The sequence below is a fragment of the Lepisma saccharinum genome, chromosome 1 (assembly GCF_977018435.1).
Source record: "Lepisma saccharinum chromosome 1, izLepSacc3.1, whole genome shotgun sequence".
In the NCBI taxonomy this organism is placed as follows: domain Eukaryota; kingdom Metazoa; phylum Arthropoda; class Insecta; order Zygentoma; family Lepismatidae; genus Lepisma; species Lepisma saccharinum.
This window is the reverse complement of record NC_139229.1, coordinates 199,531,871-199,546,280: the sequence shown is the minus strand read 5'-3', so window position 1 is coordinate 199,546,280 and position 14,410 is coordinate 199,531,871. Positions and strand designations below refer to the sequence as shown.

The window sequence follows — 14,410 nt, the reverse complement described above, 5'->3', positions numbered from 1 at the left end:
CCACACACACACATTGAAATAGGTTTTCCGTGGCACAGGATCCATAAGTATATGTCGTAAACAACCAATATACGAATATATAGTGATATATGGCAGGACTGAAACATGTCACGTTCGACGCTGAGGTCGCGAGTCGAACAACACACTGTTCTACTGCGAACACCAGGGCCGTAGCCAGCCAGGGGCATTGCCGTTACCCTCGTTTGGGGGGGGGGGGGGGCAAGTACTTGGATAAACGTACCAACAACAACAATCACAATAATAGTAATAAACTAGCATGAAAGACATTATTATCCTCATAAATCACGCAAAAAGGGGGTAGAAGTCGGTTCTCACGCATTTGTGTTGAAACAGAGGATTAGAAATATTTTTTTCAACACGTCAATTTCACATTAGCTAATAATGGAAAACAAGCACACAAACTGTTTTTGAAAGAAAGTAAGTGCATGATAAATGCATTCCGAATGTACATACATATGGCATGTAAAATTTCCATCTACAATATTTTGTTTTCACATGGAGCGATGTATTACATAATCAATTCATCCAACTCGTAAGAAACCAACATTAATAGCAAATAATATCATGGGCCGCCATAGCATTCTGTTTTAAAACTTTTCTCACTTAGATCGTTCGGCACTCAGGGCCGACTCCCGCTACCCCTTTGCTACTGCATTGAACTTGATGAGACTGTATAATATTTTATAATATATTTCTACTTTCATAAAATTTGAAATCAAGGGGTTGCAATTACCCCTTCATTCCCCCTCTGCAGGTGCCCTTGACCGTCTGGAATGAAAATGCAAGAAAAATATGAAAATTAATTCCATCTTGAGTACCCTTTAGCCCTACTACTCTTAAATTCTGCTAGCCTGTTTTTTCTTGTACTTTAATGTTTGACCCCCACCCTGACCCCTCTGCTAGACTTAATTTCCATCCAAGGTTGTGAGCAATGCACCCTGCCCCCTCTGGTTGCGCCACTGCATGCCTGGTTAAGGCACCATGTAATGAAAAACAATTAGTTTTCATTGAGGAGATTTTTGTTTGCTCGATCATTCATTTAGATAAATGAAGCTGTAATATTGCGTGCATTTCCTGGCAATAAGATAAAAACTGCTTACGCTGAACTGAAATCGCTAAGTATATAAATTCTCCTTGGAGGAGAGAGCTTCTCCTAGGACTTCGTAGGATTTAGTAGCTACGTAAGTAGGCAACACTGGCTGCAGCCGTCCACGTGGTGATGAAACACCTGGAGCGACACGCTGCCGGAGGGCTGTTTCCTTCCAGCAGGTTTTGCAGGTGCCTGGGTCTTGTTGAATGCCCAGTTAACTTGTAAGCTCAGAGCGCCTTGAAGACCAAGAACCCGGGTAAAGACGCAAGTCGACTCGTTGCCGTGGGCAGGCGAGCAGGTATACCTGTCCTTGCGGGCAAGCGGGCAGTGGGTAGGTAAAAGGCAGACTATGCAGGCCTCTATCTGCGATCGGTCGTGGGTGAGCGCCGTGCTCACTTTAAATTTTATCGAAGTGCCATTTTAACAGTAGTTAAAATATTGGCCTGTGGTGCTCTCTAGCTGACTTTTAGAGTTTCACGAGTGACCTGATCACATTTTTATGAGATTACGTAGACAACATTATTAGAGAGACCATTGTTGTGGAAATAGTGTTGTCAGAGTGAACGCAGAGCTCACACGCAACAGATAACATTATATATTTTTTATTTACATTTGTGCATATTTTAGTCAATAGGTCTATCCTGTTTCTAGTGAGTTTTCATACCTATATGTTCTTGTCGTGGTAATAGAAAATTCGAAAAGTGTCGCAGTGATTTTATATCATATCAGATGTAACTACCTCAGAGGAACATGCACTTTTTTTTTTCAAACGCTGAGACTTGTTGCCTTTGACGATGTATACTATGCTGTTTGAAAACAAATAACATTTTGAAACAAAAATGTAATGACTAAGAAGTATTATAATAAACAGATCACTGCAAGTACAAAATATAAATTTAAAAAAATTAAAGTAAGGTGAAATATGCCTGAGAAGCAAGGGTGAGTGCCACGCTCACCCGCGATCGGTGATGTGACTACAGTGAGCGTGACCTATCCCGTGTTAATATCCCCTCTTTTACGCTTGCTTAAACAAATTACACATACTTCATTCTAGAAGAGTAAATGTGTAATTTAAAAGACAAATTTACTTTAGTCTAGCGTCTAACTAAACACACATGCTGAAATTGAAAACAATTCTTTTTTACTCACAGAACTAATGTGACGGTTGGGGCTGCCTTGTGGTATGTTGAGTTCAATAGTAGTTAACTTAAGTTGTAATTCTGAGTGCAGAGATGAAAATCCCTTTTCATGAGCAACTTGAATGGCGGTCGAAAAAATATCAAGCGACACCTCAAGTTGACATGCATGTGACAAACAGATAAATAAGAACTTATGACTGGAACAGAAACAAAAATGTCAAATATCAGAGATGCCAGTCAAGAGCACGAATAACAGAAATTTAGAGTTTAGACTACATACAACACGGGTTGAAACAACATATGTTAGTCATTTAAATGTAAAAGGTTTTCAAGACACAGTAAATAATTTTTCGAGCTCGACTTTGCCACCCACCAAACGCTCTCTCGAAACCCGGCAGTGGCTCGTGCCCCATAAGTTGAGAAATGATGCTCTAAATATTTATACTGTTTTAAAACTTTATCTTGTCTTCCTGCAAACCATGTGAAACTCAACCAGCCAGCCATTATGTGTAATGGCACAAGTAATAGATAGATGTTCATAGAGAAAATACAAATCAAGGTACGTCAGATTGTTCCAATTTTTTTCAGATACAGTAGTTATTTTCAACACAGAATTAACTGTATTTTTTGTGCCTGTGTGTCCTCTAGCATCCACTACCTCTCTGAAAGGCATGTGTCAAGTCCACACTTTTAAAGGACTGTTGCTCCATGGGCATTAATGGGCTAATGAAGGTTTTCTCTACTTTTCTTTTATTGTAAGAGCTAAGTAGTATTGTGGTTCCTCATACATGCTCTAATGAAAAATGTGATCTGCCACTTTACACTGTCAGAAATCTTCATTACTGTTTTTTTTTCAGTTGGTATTTGGAGGAGTGTGCTGCTAGATGTAAGGTGGGGGTGGGTTCAACACAATGGAACAGCAATTGGCAGCTTCTGGTGCAGGAGGCGGTGAAGGACAAGTTGCTGTTATGCAGGCTGTTCAGGGAGGATCTGGTGGACAGCAAGTACAGGTGAGCTTGTTCAAAGTTATGCATTTTAATTTTAAAGTTTCTTAGGTTCCCTTTAAAGATTTGTTTTGGTTTTGTTTTGTGGATGGTTCAAAGCAAGAAACCCATTTGATACGTTTACCGCCGCTTGCATGTACAACCTTGGTGACAATGAAGTTCGACCAGAAAGGAATCCGTGATTAAATGCACAGAGGCATAGGCGGTGGAATGGGTGACCCGCAGAAGTGACGCATGTGTGTAAGAGGAGGCTTGTGAGCAGGCAAGAATCGTGATCCCAGCATGTTGCACCCAAGGTCACGTAAAGAACGAAAACGGGGAACTATACGCGTGACATTGAACTTCGACCAGGCACCAGACCCATACGGAAAATTACAGATAGTGGCGCATTCGACGGAAGCATGACGTCACGGACACGATAAGGGAGTCCGCCGTATAAAAGCGCGTGCTGTGCACCGAGGAACCGCAGTGCATCATCACCATGGCCAGGGGCAAACCTATTGACAACACCGTGAGGAGAAGAGTGGTGGAGTTGCAACGGGATGGACTCAGTGAACGGGGAAATAGGGCGCCAACTGAACTTACCCAAGTCAACCGTCCACTGCATCATCAAACACCACCAAAATACGGGTACTACAGAGCCAGGTAAGGCCCCCAGTCGAAAACGCCTGCTGAGCGTGCGTGACCTACGGATATTTAGGCGCTATATCCAGACCAACGATCATGTTTCTGTGGCTGAATTACGACTGTGGACTCGAGAACGCTTTCACATTGAAGTGTCAACCAGAAGCATTCGCCGTTACCTACAGCGATGCGGTTACCGAGTGTACAAGGCAAAACGTAAACCCTTCCTTTCCATGTTGAACAAAGGCAATCGACTACGGTGGGCACGAATGTACCGGGGATGGACATTTCGGCAGTGGAACAGGGTTTTGTGGACGGACGAATCCATTTTCAATGTTGTGTACGGGAAAATACGGAAAACAGTCTTTTGTCGGAAGGAGGAACAGAATGAAGCAAAATGTTATGCACGTCGGGTACAGAAACCTGCGTCAGTGATGGTATGGGGATGCATGACGGCATCTGAGGTTGGCCCACTACACGTCAGTGAGGGCATTGTGAATGCACACGCCTATACACGCATACTGGGGTGGCATCTTCCCACAGTGCGAAGGCACCTGTTCCACAGGCGGCGTCTCATCTTTCAACACGACAATGCCAGGCCTCATACAGCGCGGCTGACAAGAGAATGGTTGACTCGCCATCACGTGCGAACTCTGCCATGGCCACCATCGAGTCCCGACCTCTCGCCCATTGAGAATGTGTGGCGTGTTCTTAAGCGACGTGTGCAACAGAGGGGACCCACGACAGTGGCTGCTCTTATCGCCTGCCTGCAGGAGGAATGCCACCGCATCAATGTGGAATACCTTGAACGACTCGTCCGCAGCATGCCCCGACGCATTGCCACAGTTATTCGCCGATGGGGCGGCGTCACACCATGGTAAACAGGATCCCCTCTAACAGTGGTCGAACTTCAATGTCACGTGTAGATGGACAAAAATGTTTTATTTTGTGTGGACACCATACATTGCTGCGTTGCAGCGGAAATTTATTTTTTCCTTTGTTCCATGTAGCCTGCTGAATAAAATATGTTCAGCATATGCATGTTTGCTTTCACAACGCACTCCTATATTTGTGACTGGTCGAACTTCATTGTCACTAAGGTTTTAGCTACAAACTTCCATTATTAATGTATTTATTTATGTTTAAAATGTTATTCAAGTTGGGATATACACTTTAAACTCTATAACCTATTGCAGCATAAAGTACCTAAAAATGAAACTCTGTTGTATTTTTTGCAGTATTTAAAAGCAGTACAAATGCCTCCCCTATGACATGTCATAATATTTGTAAACAGTTCATGAGCACTATAATGCAGAACAGTGAAAGAAATTCAATAATATGTTGGTACTTGGAAGAATTTATTTCAGAACGTCACAGAACTAATTACATAGTTCCAGTGAGCTGCCAATAGTAGTGAGATAAGTATTACCAACTTTCATTATGAAACGTGGGGAAGTGTCCTGTGTAAGTGAACGTATGTATTCCAGTATGCTGGCCACACTCCTACTACAAATAGCCAGTAGTAGTGATACATATGTGGAGTGTGAAAAGTATGCATTATTGTGGTTTGCATTCTTGGTAGCAATATTAATATTTTGTTGCAAACCAGGATGTATTAAGTTTAGGATTGTGAAATTTAACAGTACAGTAAAACCTCGTTAATTCGGACCCCGATAAGCCGGGGTTTGCTTAATCTGGACAGGCAAAAGGCTGGGGGGGGGGGAAGCAGAATGCAAGGTTTTAAATGTGGCTAGAAGTCAACAAGAGAACTTCCCAAAAAGAAGGCAGTTAACCACTGATGAAATTCTGTTTCCCCGCAGACTTTGTACTGTACTGTATAGTGTATTTAGACCTATGCCCTTTAAATACACCATAATAAACGTGTTTTATTGCTATAAACTGAGTTCTAATGCACTTTCTACTGTTCTTTTAGGTTATTTCAGTTAATCCGGACTTTCGTTAAACCGTTCAACTTATCCCCCCCAATTAGTCTGGATTAATGAGGTTTTACTCTATGTTGATGCTATCTGGAGCCCAAGGAAAAGCTAAAAACTGTTTTTGAATTTGTGTAGATAATCTTAAATCAGTACTGAAGTTAAAGATGCTATTAAAAGGCTAAAGAATAACAAAGCACCTGGCATTGATTTAATACCAGCTGAGTTAATTAAATATGGTGGAAATTCATTAATATGTCAAATTCATAAATTAATTTGTTTAATATGGAATAAAGAAGAAATCCCTCAACAGTGGAAAGAATCCATAATTGTTCCTGTGTTTAAAAAAGGTGATAAAATGAACTACAATAATTACCGTGGAATTTCTCTACTCTCAACAACATACAAAATATTGTCTAACATTATTTTAACAAGACTAACCCCATATGCTAATGAAATTATAGGTGATTATCAATGTGCATTTAAACGTAACAGATAAACTACAGATCAAATTTTTCACATCAGACAGACACTTGAAAAAAAGTGGGAATATAATCAAAATGTCCATCAGCTATTCATTGATTTCAAAAAAGCATATGATTCGGTCAAAAGAGAGAAATTATATAATATATTAGTAGAGTTTGGAATACCTAAGAATCTTGTTAGTATGATAAAAATATGCACCAGTGAAACAGAAAGTAAAATTCGTGTAGGTATTAATATGTCTGGCAAATTTACAATTCATGATGGGTTAAAACGAGGAGATGCATTATCTCCATTGCTCTTTAATTTTGCCTTAGAATATGCTGTTAGGAAGGTAAAAGAAACTAAAGAAGGACTAAAATTAAATGGTGTGACTCAGTTGTTAGCATATGCAGATGATGTAGACTTACTGGGGAATGATGTGAATACAATTAAGAATAATGCTAAAATATTTTTCAAAACTGCTAAAGAGATAGGTTTGGAAGTTAACAAAGAGAAAACTAAATATATGCTTCCAGGCCGAAACCAAGTGTTAGGTAATAATCAAAATCTAATTATTGATAACAACTCGTTTGAACCAGTTTCCAAATTCAAATGCTTAGGAGTAATATTAACAAATGAAAATGATATTAGAGAGGAAATAAAAAGTAGGCTTAATTCAGGAAATGCATGTTACTTCTCTCTTCATAAACTTTTGTCTTCTCATTTAATATCTAAGAAACTAAAAGTTAAAATATACAAAACAGTAATTTTGCCTGTAGTATTATATGGATGTGAAACTTGGTCCCTTACATTGAAAGAGGAACATAAATTGAGAGTATTTGAAAATAAGATCCTTAGGAAAATCTTTGGACCTAAAAGGGATGAGGAAACAGGTGAGTGGAGAAGGTTACATAATTTAGAACTACATAATTTGTATTCATGTCCAGATATTAGAATAATTAAATCAAGAAGACTTAGTTGGGCAGGCCATGTGGCACGAATGGGAGAGGAAAAAGGAGTTTACAGGATTCTTGTTGGGAAACCTGATGGTAAGAGACCTGTAGGAAGGCCAAGACGAAGATGGAGGGACAACGTTGAGATGGACCTAAAGGAAATCGGTAGGGATGGAAAAGAGTATATAGATCTTGCTCAAGATAGGGACAGATGGAAGGCCTGTGTTGCTGCAGCCATGAACCTTCGGGTTTAAGAAGGCTAGGGAGTTAGTTAGTTAGTTTAGTTAATCTTAAATCAGTGAGAAGTGTAGTAAATAAGTGAATAATAAATGCATGAAATGCTACATGTCTATTTCTGTTACAGGTTGTTCAGGTGACGCAGGGCCAGGTACTTCAGAGCACAACTGGACAACAGATAATGGTACAGGCGATACCACAGGGTGCACAAACAATCCAGGTTGCTGGACAAGGAGCTCAAGCACTGCAGCAAATCCAGGTGGTACCTGTGTCTAGTCTCCAGGTAAGTTATAATAGCAAATTTTGTCATAAGTAAATGTATCGAAGTACCTCTTAGCTGAAATTCCTGAAACCCTGCAAGAGTCAGGGATATCGGCCCTTCCTGAAACTTGCATTATTACTCACAAGTGAAGCGTGAGTTTTTGGTGTCTGCACTTTTTTTTTTTTTGGTAGATGTATAGCTAGAGCCAAGGTGTATGTATTCTTGCTTCAAACTGGGTGACGTATATTTTTTGCGAATATCTCCTACGCAGTTTCGCGTTCAATCATGATTAAAGATACACTAAAGTAAACTGTATATTTTCCAAAACACTGTAATGGTTTCCATTTTCAGTTTTATCATAGTCATAATGGTAAAACAGTATATTTCATAAGAGCAGAAAGAAGTTACTGTTATATCACTCGGTGCACCATTACAGAAAGGACTGCATAATGAGAGTTCATTGATAAATTGAAATACCTGTGGTTGATCATACGTGCCATGTTCATATTTATGCATGCATTTGTGTAAGTAGGAATTTACGTGCAATTTTTGAAACTCTTGCATAATTTTAAACTCCAAATTTTTCAGTCTTTTGCACCAATTTTAATTGCAATTCTTCAAAAAATTAATTCTTCATGTTTTTATGTACGTGGTTTTCATTTCCCACATTTCCCAAACTAATGTTAAATTGGTAATTCACTTTATTTTTTTTGGATTCACACGTATGTGTGAGTCGCACAGTAGTAGTTTCCCTGGATCAAACATTAGAATGTTGAATGGTGGATCTGATATCCAAATTCATTAGGATCTGATATTTGTATCTTCGTTATATATGAAACTCCGAAGATGCGTTTCTGATCATTGCTTGTCTGTACTGATGCCAGTCCATTGAAATAACATTTTTGACCTGTGCTGAATTAATTGATAATAGGCTCTCGGATGATCAATTCTCCATTGAGAAACAGATGATGGCATCAACTTAGTTTGCATCATTTTGACTGGCAATAGGGATCTGAATTTTTTCTCTCTCGGTAGTTTAGGAACATTCAAGAATTTTTAAAATCATTCTCTACAAAAGGATTGCATGTGAAATATGTGAAGCTTATATATACTAGCTTTTTTTCACAATGGATTTTTCTTTCCAGGGTGGCGCAACACCTCAGCAGATAGTAATCCAACAGCCCCAGCAGGCACAAATTATCCAGACTCCTGACGGACAAACTTTTATTTACCAACCTGTTCAGATTGAAGGGCAGAGTAATGTTGTGCAACAGGCACAACCAACAGGTTAGTTGTTGCCTAGTTTGATTCCCTCCCTAATACATTTTGTTGCCTAATATGCATGGTATTTATCCCAAGCTTACTAAATTTCTATCTGTATTTTTTTCAATTGTCTCGCTACTGATATCGATGTTCATGAATCTATTGTATGTATATAATATCCAGCATGCATTGTGTTGTTTTGAAGCAGCAGTTTTAAGTTGATGTGGCATCAAAGTTAATGATTAACCCAATGTAGATGCAATTTTGTTTGTACATTCTCTGCCCAGTCAGTAAGACATAATGTGAAATTTTCCAGTCTGAAACTGGAATTCATTGCCAGTTAATATTGTATATAAAATCACCCAATAAATGTGTAAAGGAGCACTATACATATAAATTTACTCTGGCTGCTAGAACGAGAATTGATTTTGTGACCCTCCCCCCATTTTTGTCACTTTCTGCATATACCGTTTGATCATTCATTTGGCACACTAAGCCATTTTGTGTGTGTGTATAAAGCATTTAGTAAGTGGCATACATTTGTATCATATTAGTCACACACAGCCTAAGCACATAGTGACTAGTCACAACTGAATTTTTGGGAGGTTTAGGTTTAATTTTTAGTGACTCTTGTAGAACACCAAATGTTATACAGCTCAATTTCCCTTCATTCATCCATTCTTGCTTAAATTATAAAAATTAATTATGTAAAAAATAAGTAGACAACTTTAAAAAAATATATAATTCTTCATTGTGCAATTTGGTTCAGTCAGAGAATAATCAAATTAGAACAGGAATCTGTTGTGTTAGACAGGTTTTTGAGTCCACTTTATGCATAGATAGGCTAATTGGGAATTGACCCACAGTATTAATGTTTCTCACATATGAGTAAAGCCTTATTGGGCCTTATATTCAACAGAGTTCAAGGTCGGGGTAGAGAATGCCAACGAACAAATGTCAGTAACAAAAATTTGAAATCTTTGCTGAAGCATGTGCAAAACACTATTATTATGAAAGTGGATCTTTTTTATTTATATTAATTTTCATGTGCATTTTGTTTCTTTCTTTTCTATTAATTAATTTGCTGTTTTACCAGTAGAAACTATCAGTAGTTTTGTTTTAATTTTTAAAAAATGCATCTCTTAAGCTTTGCATGGCAATGTAAGTAGTTTTTGTACCCCATGTTGTGGTGTTCACTTACTTACAATTCATCTGGGGGCAAAACGTGTAAGATAGCCTTCCACATCATGTCTTTACAGTGATCAACCTTTCAGGGAATATAGTGCAACTAGCTGCAAATCCTGCAAATACGACCACTTCGGCCACATCACAGCCCAGCGCCAGTAGTCCAACACCTGCAGGGACCGTATCTGCCTCTCCTGTGAATGTACCCCAAACTGTTGGGGTGAATGGTACAAATATTGTAATGGTAAGCAAGTGTATAAAATACTGTAAGTAGAAATTCATTAGCAATATAGGATATTGGCAGGACTGGGATTTCCGGAAGATGAGATTTAGTCAGGGGATGGTTTTACATCATCATGATAGTGCATTCCATCAGTAACACATCTTTTCCTCAAACATGCAGGTAGCAACTTTTTAAGTTACCATAATTTTTCCACATAAACAAATGAATTTTGACATTGTGCATACTTCAGGACATATCCAGGTTCTGTATTTGTTTTTCTGTACGGGCATAGTCCTGTTTAAGATGCTTATGTAGTTGTGTACAAGTTCATTCGAGTGGTTGGCTCATCCTGGACATTTGTTCCATTGTGAATGCCCCTCATCAATTTTATCTAAGCATCATTCATCTTCATTGTCACAAGTGGTGAGAAAAGTTGCATAAAGTAAGAAATATACAAAAGTGTTCTTGGGTCTCCCTTATGGTGTATGCAAAATAATCTAACACGGTTATTTTTTAGTGGTTTTTGTTTGATTTTATCTGTGACTGTTCGTTCATGTGAGGTTGTGTTGTATGTGTAGCTTGAAAAAGTTCTGGGAAACCAGAACGAAACGTTGCAGATAAAATCAAATAAAAACCACCAAATAATAACTGTGTTAGATTATTTTGCATGTACAAAGAGTGGTTATGCGAACCTTCAAGAAGAACCTTATGGTATAGTGGTATTCCTGTTGCCTTGTGATCAAGGGTCCTAGATTTCTTCAGAGTTCAGGCACAGTACACATTAGTTCGGATCATATTTTAAACTGTGGGTCTAGACTAGGGTTGCATGATATTGATTTGTTGATTTTGAAGTTTGATATCGAGTTCGTATATTGAGTATCGAAGACATAACATTGATATCGATTTAACAAATGTTTGAACTGTAATTTTAACTAGGAGAAATAGAGAACCATGTTGCCCATTCAGTGAGTAAAATAGACTAAATCCTACACCACAATGGAGTGGAGTGGTTAAGTCTGCAGGTCTCCTCCAACTATTCCATGCTTATCAAGGAACTAAAAGTAAGGAAGAATGAATGGTACTGTTGCATTCATGTACATGGGAGAGTCAAATCAAAACCTTGAAAGTCCAATAGAATTTGTAGGACAGACTCTATACAACTCAAATTTACATGAGGTATCACCTATTATTTACAAAACAAGTGAGCTTCAAAACACCATTTTTGCCATTCTAAAAATGGCCCCTCTACCCGCTTGCACCTGTGAAGAGAAGTGGTTTCTTGTTCCCTGCCAGACTAAAACTTACAGAAATCTCTCAAGCAAATGAAAATTCAATATCTCTGTGCATGCTTACCATACCAGTAAGTTTACTTACTAATGGAGGAGAAAGTTCGATAATGGCTTCAGTTTGCAGGCAGATGGGTGGAAAAGCAGTGGCTCATAAGTGACTGCACGTAGGCCCCAAAGACTTGTTCTCCTTGAAGTATCCAGGCACTAACTCAAAGTTGAAAATATATGTAGGTCAGCAATAGGTCTGTGCTAAAAAGCAGCAAACTTGTGCAGCCTTACATATAGAAATCTACTAGATAAGAAACAAAAACAAATTAATGTTTCCATTTTACACTCCCTTGTACTAGTCAAATGCAAGGTTGTTTGTGAAGGCCATCATCGATCTCTATAATATCGATATATCGAGGTGTAATTTTTATGAAACCATCTTTCCGATGTTTTAAAAATATTGACTCAATATCTGATTATTGCACAGCCCTAATCCAGTCTCAATTAGCGTGCTTAAGCTAAAACGACTTAAGTGATCTTATATAAAATTTGGTACCAGTCGGTGTTTAGTAAAATAAATTCAGTTATCAACAGTAAGAGGATGTGATTATTATGATAATATGCAGGAAACTTCTGGCTATTTGAACTGTAATCTGATAAAAACTCATGGTTGTAGATTAATTAAAAATCTTCCACAGCATTTCCAGATGTATTGGTCGTCGTCGTCATCATCATTCAAGTTGCTTTTGAAGTTTTATCACACACATATATTCTAAATTTTCAGTTGATTCCAGTTTTATTCTGAGTGCCAGTTGTAATTTAAATTAGTTTCTTATTTGAGTACAGAGCATTCTTCAAAACACATGTCCAAAGGAAGTTACGGAGACATAAATATGAAGTAGCTAACTTAAGTTGCACTTAAGTCAGATGGTGGTTTAGAGTTCGCGTCAAATCTCCTGCATATGGCGATAGCCAATAGCAGCGCACTGCAGCGGTGCCATGTCGAAATCTCACACGGAAAAGAGACAGCGTGGTTGAGCGAAACGCCTTGTCACGGAACTAGGCAACGCCGCACGTCTGTGATTCGCTGGTGCTGTTCAGCCGTTCAAGGTCATATGCAGGAGATTTGACGCGCACTCTAGTAGCTTAGTTGGTTCAGAACATTGGAACAGAATGCCAGGGTCCCAGTTTCCAATCCTCCTGTTAAGTGGTCATTTTATAAGGAGAGAGTTCACAAGCTGTGACATTGTAAATCTAATACTCTTACTTAAAGATATTTTAAAATCTGTAATACAATATTGATGGAATGGTGTTGTGTGTCTATTTGTAGTTATTGCTATAGTTTTCTCTAAGAGATTTTTTTTTGTGTGTATTTTTAAACTAATGCTGTTAGTTTGACTTTCATGAATGGGGACGTTACAGTTGAGACGTAACACTCCACATTCATGTTTCATAGAATGATTATACCTTACAGATGGTACCAGGTAGTGGTGGAGTACCTCAATTCCAGAGAATTCCACTTCCTGGCACAGAATTTCTTGAAGAAGAACCTCTCTATGTTAATGCTAAGCAATATAGGCGGATACTGAAGAGAAGACAAGCACGCGCAAAGTTGGAAGCAGAGGGTAGGATACCAAAGGAAAGACCTGTAAGTTCATGTCCTGTTACCACATGTTTTTGACCTGGTCCGACATGTTATTCTACTAGGAACTGTGTCTGTCCACTATCCAGAACTCGTGACTTTTGTTACCGAGTCTGACTAACAATGTGGAATAATTTATGGAATGTGCAGTAGTAGGTTAGCCTGACATTGAAATTTTTGTCTTTTGTGTTTTATTTGTTAATTTAGAACCATATTAAGATGAAAAGGTACAACTTTTAAAACACTAACGTTTATTTCAATTCTGTCAAAATGCTCATGAGTATTAGGAAAAAGAGAAGAGCTTCTATTTTTTGGACTTCTCTTTGTGTTCCAGCAAATTTCTCAAAAAATTCAATTTTGTTCTTCCTTCAACACTAATTATTGGGTAGCACAGTGTCTAAATTTTGCCTCTGCTAAAAGCCCTGTCTTTACGAAAAAGAAACAAAAAAAACAAACAATTTCATCTCTACGACAATTAGTTCTCAAGCTAGGATGATGATATGTACTTTGCGGCAAGTTTGAAAAGCGCACGCTTGAAAAACCTCCATGTTCTCTTGTACGAGGCTCCCCAGTGTAAAGGTAATCTCCAATGCTTGCATCTTGCTTCTCTCACTCTTTTCTTTTTTAATTGTACAAGTGTAGCCCATATCATTGTAGACATGGTAGGTGTTATTGTAATACCTCTTTTGTTGATACGTCTGTAGGAATATGAAAACTTGTCAAAAAGAAGAATCCTCAATTTTATTTTTAATGTTGATAAAGTTATGAAGGAAGAATTTGATTGTTGTAGACCGATGTGAAATTTTGGCCGATACCGATGAAGTACCGATATAAAATTTACTGAACAGATAACCGATATTCTACCAATCGTATATAAAATTCCAAATGGTCCTTGAAGAACCTGAATAGTTTATTGACTTCCTTAATAAAGGTTTGTTTCCAGGTGACTGCAGTGCAAAAGCTGCTGCATATGTAGACATTTACTTTTTTAGAAAGTAGGGCATGGTGATTATCCATAAAAATTATAACAATATGGCAGAATTTTGCACTAAATTGTAAGATATTTATAGAGTACCGATTAACGTGTCCCA

The 14,410-nt window shown here is 38.2% G+C and overlaps 1 protein-coding gene across 7 annotated transcripts in view; it reads left to right on the top strand.

The window, feature by feature from the left end:
- The window catches only part of LOC145978185 (nuclear transcription factor Y subunit alpha-like), a 37,150-nt gene that overhangs the window by 9,437 nt on the left and 13,303 nt on the right, over window positions 1-14,410 (top strand). For 5 of the 7 annotated variants that reach the window (XM_083110665.1, XM_083110625.1, XM_083110641.1 and 2 more), the window contains exons 2-6: window positions 3,108-3,260; window positions 7,595-7,750; window positions 8,875-9,016; window positions 10,252-10,421; window positions 13,134-13,325. In XM_083110665.1, coding sequence (XP_082966791.1) covers window positions 3,162-3,260; window positions 7,595-7,750; window positions 8,875-9,016; window positions 10,252-10,421; window positions 13,134-13,325 — 759 coding nt within the window. In that variant the 5' untranslated portion in view covers window positions 3,108-3,161. The remainder of the gene's footprint in view (window positions 1-3,107; window positions 3,261-7,594; window positions 7,751-8,874; window positions 9,017-10,251; window positions 10,422-13,133; window positions 13,326-14,410) is intronic. The other 2 variants (XM_083110647.1, XM_083110657.1) reach the window with 2 other exon arrangements.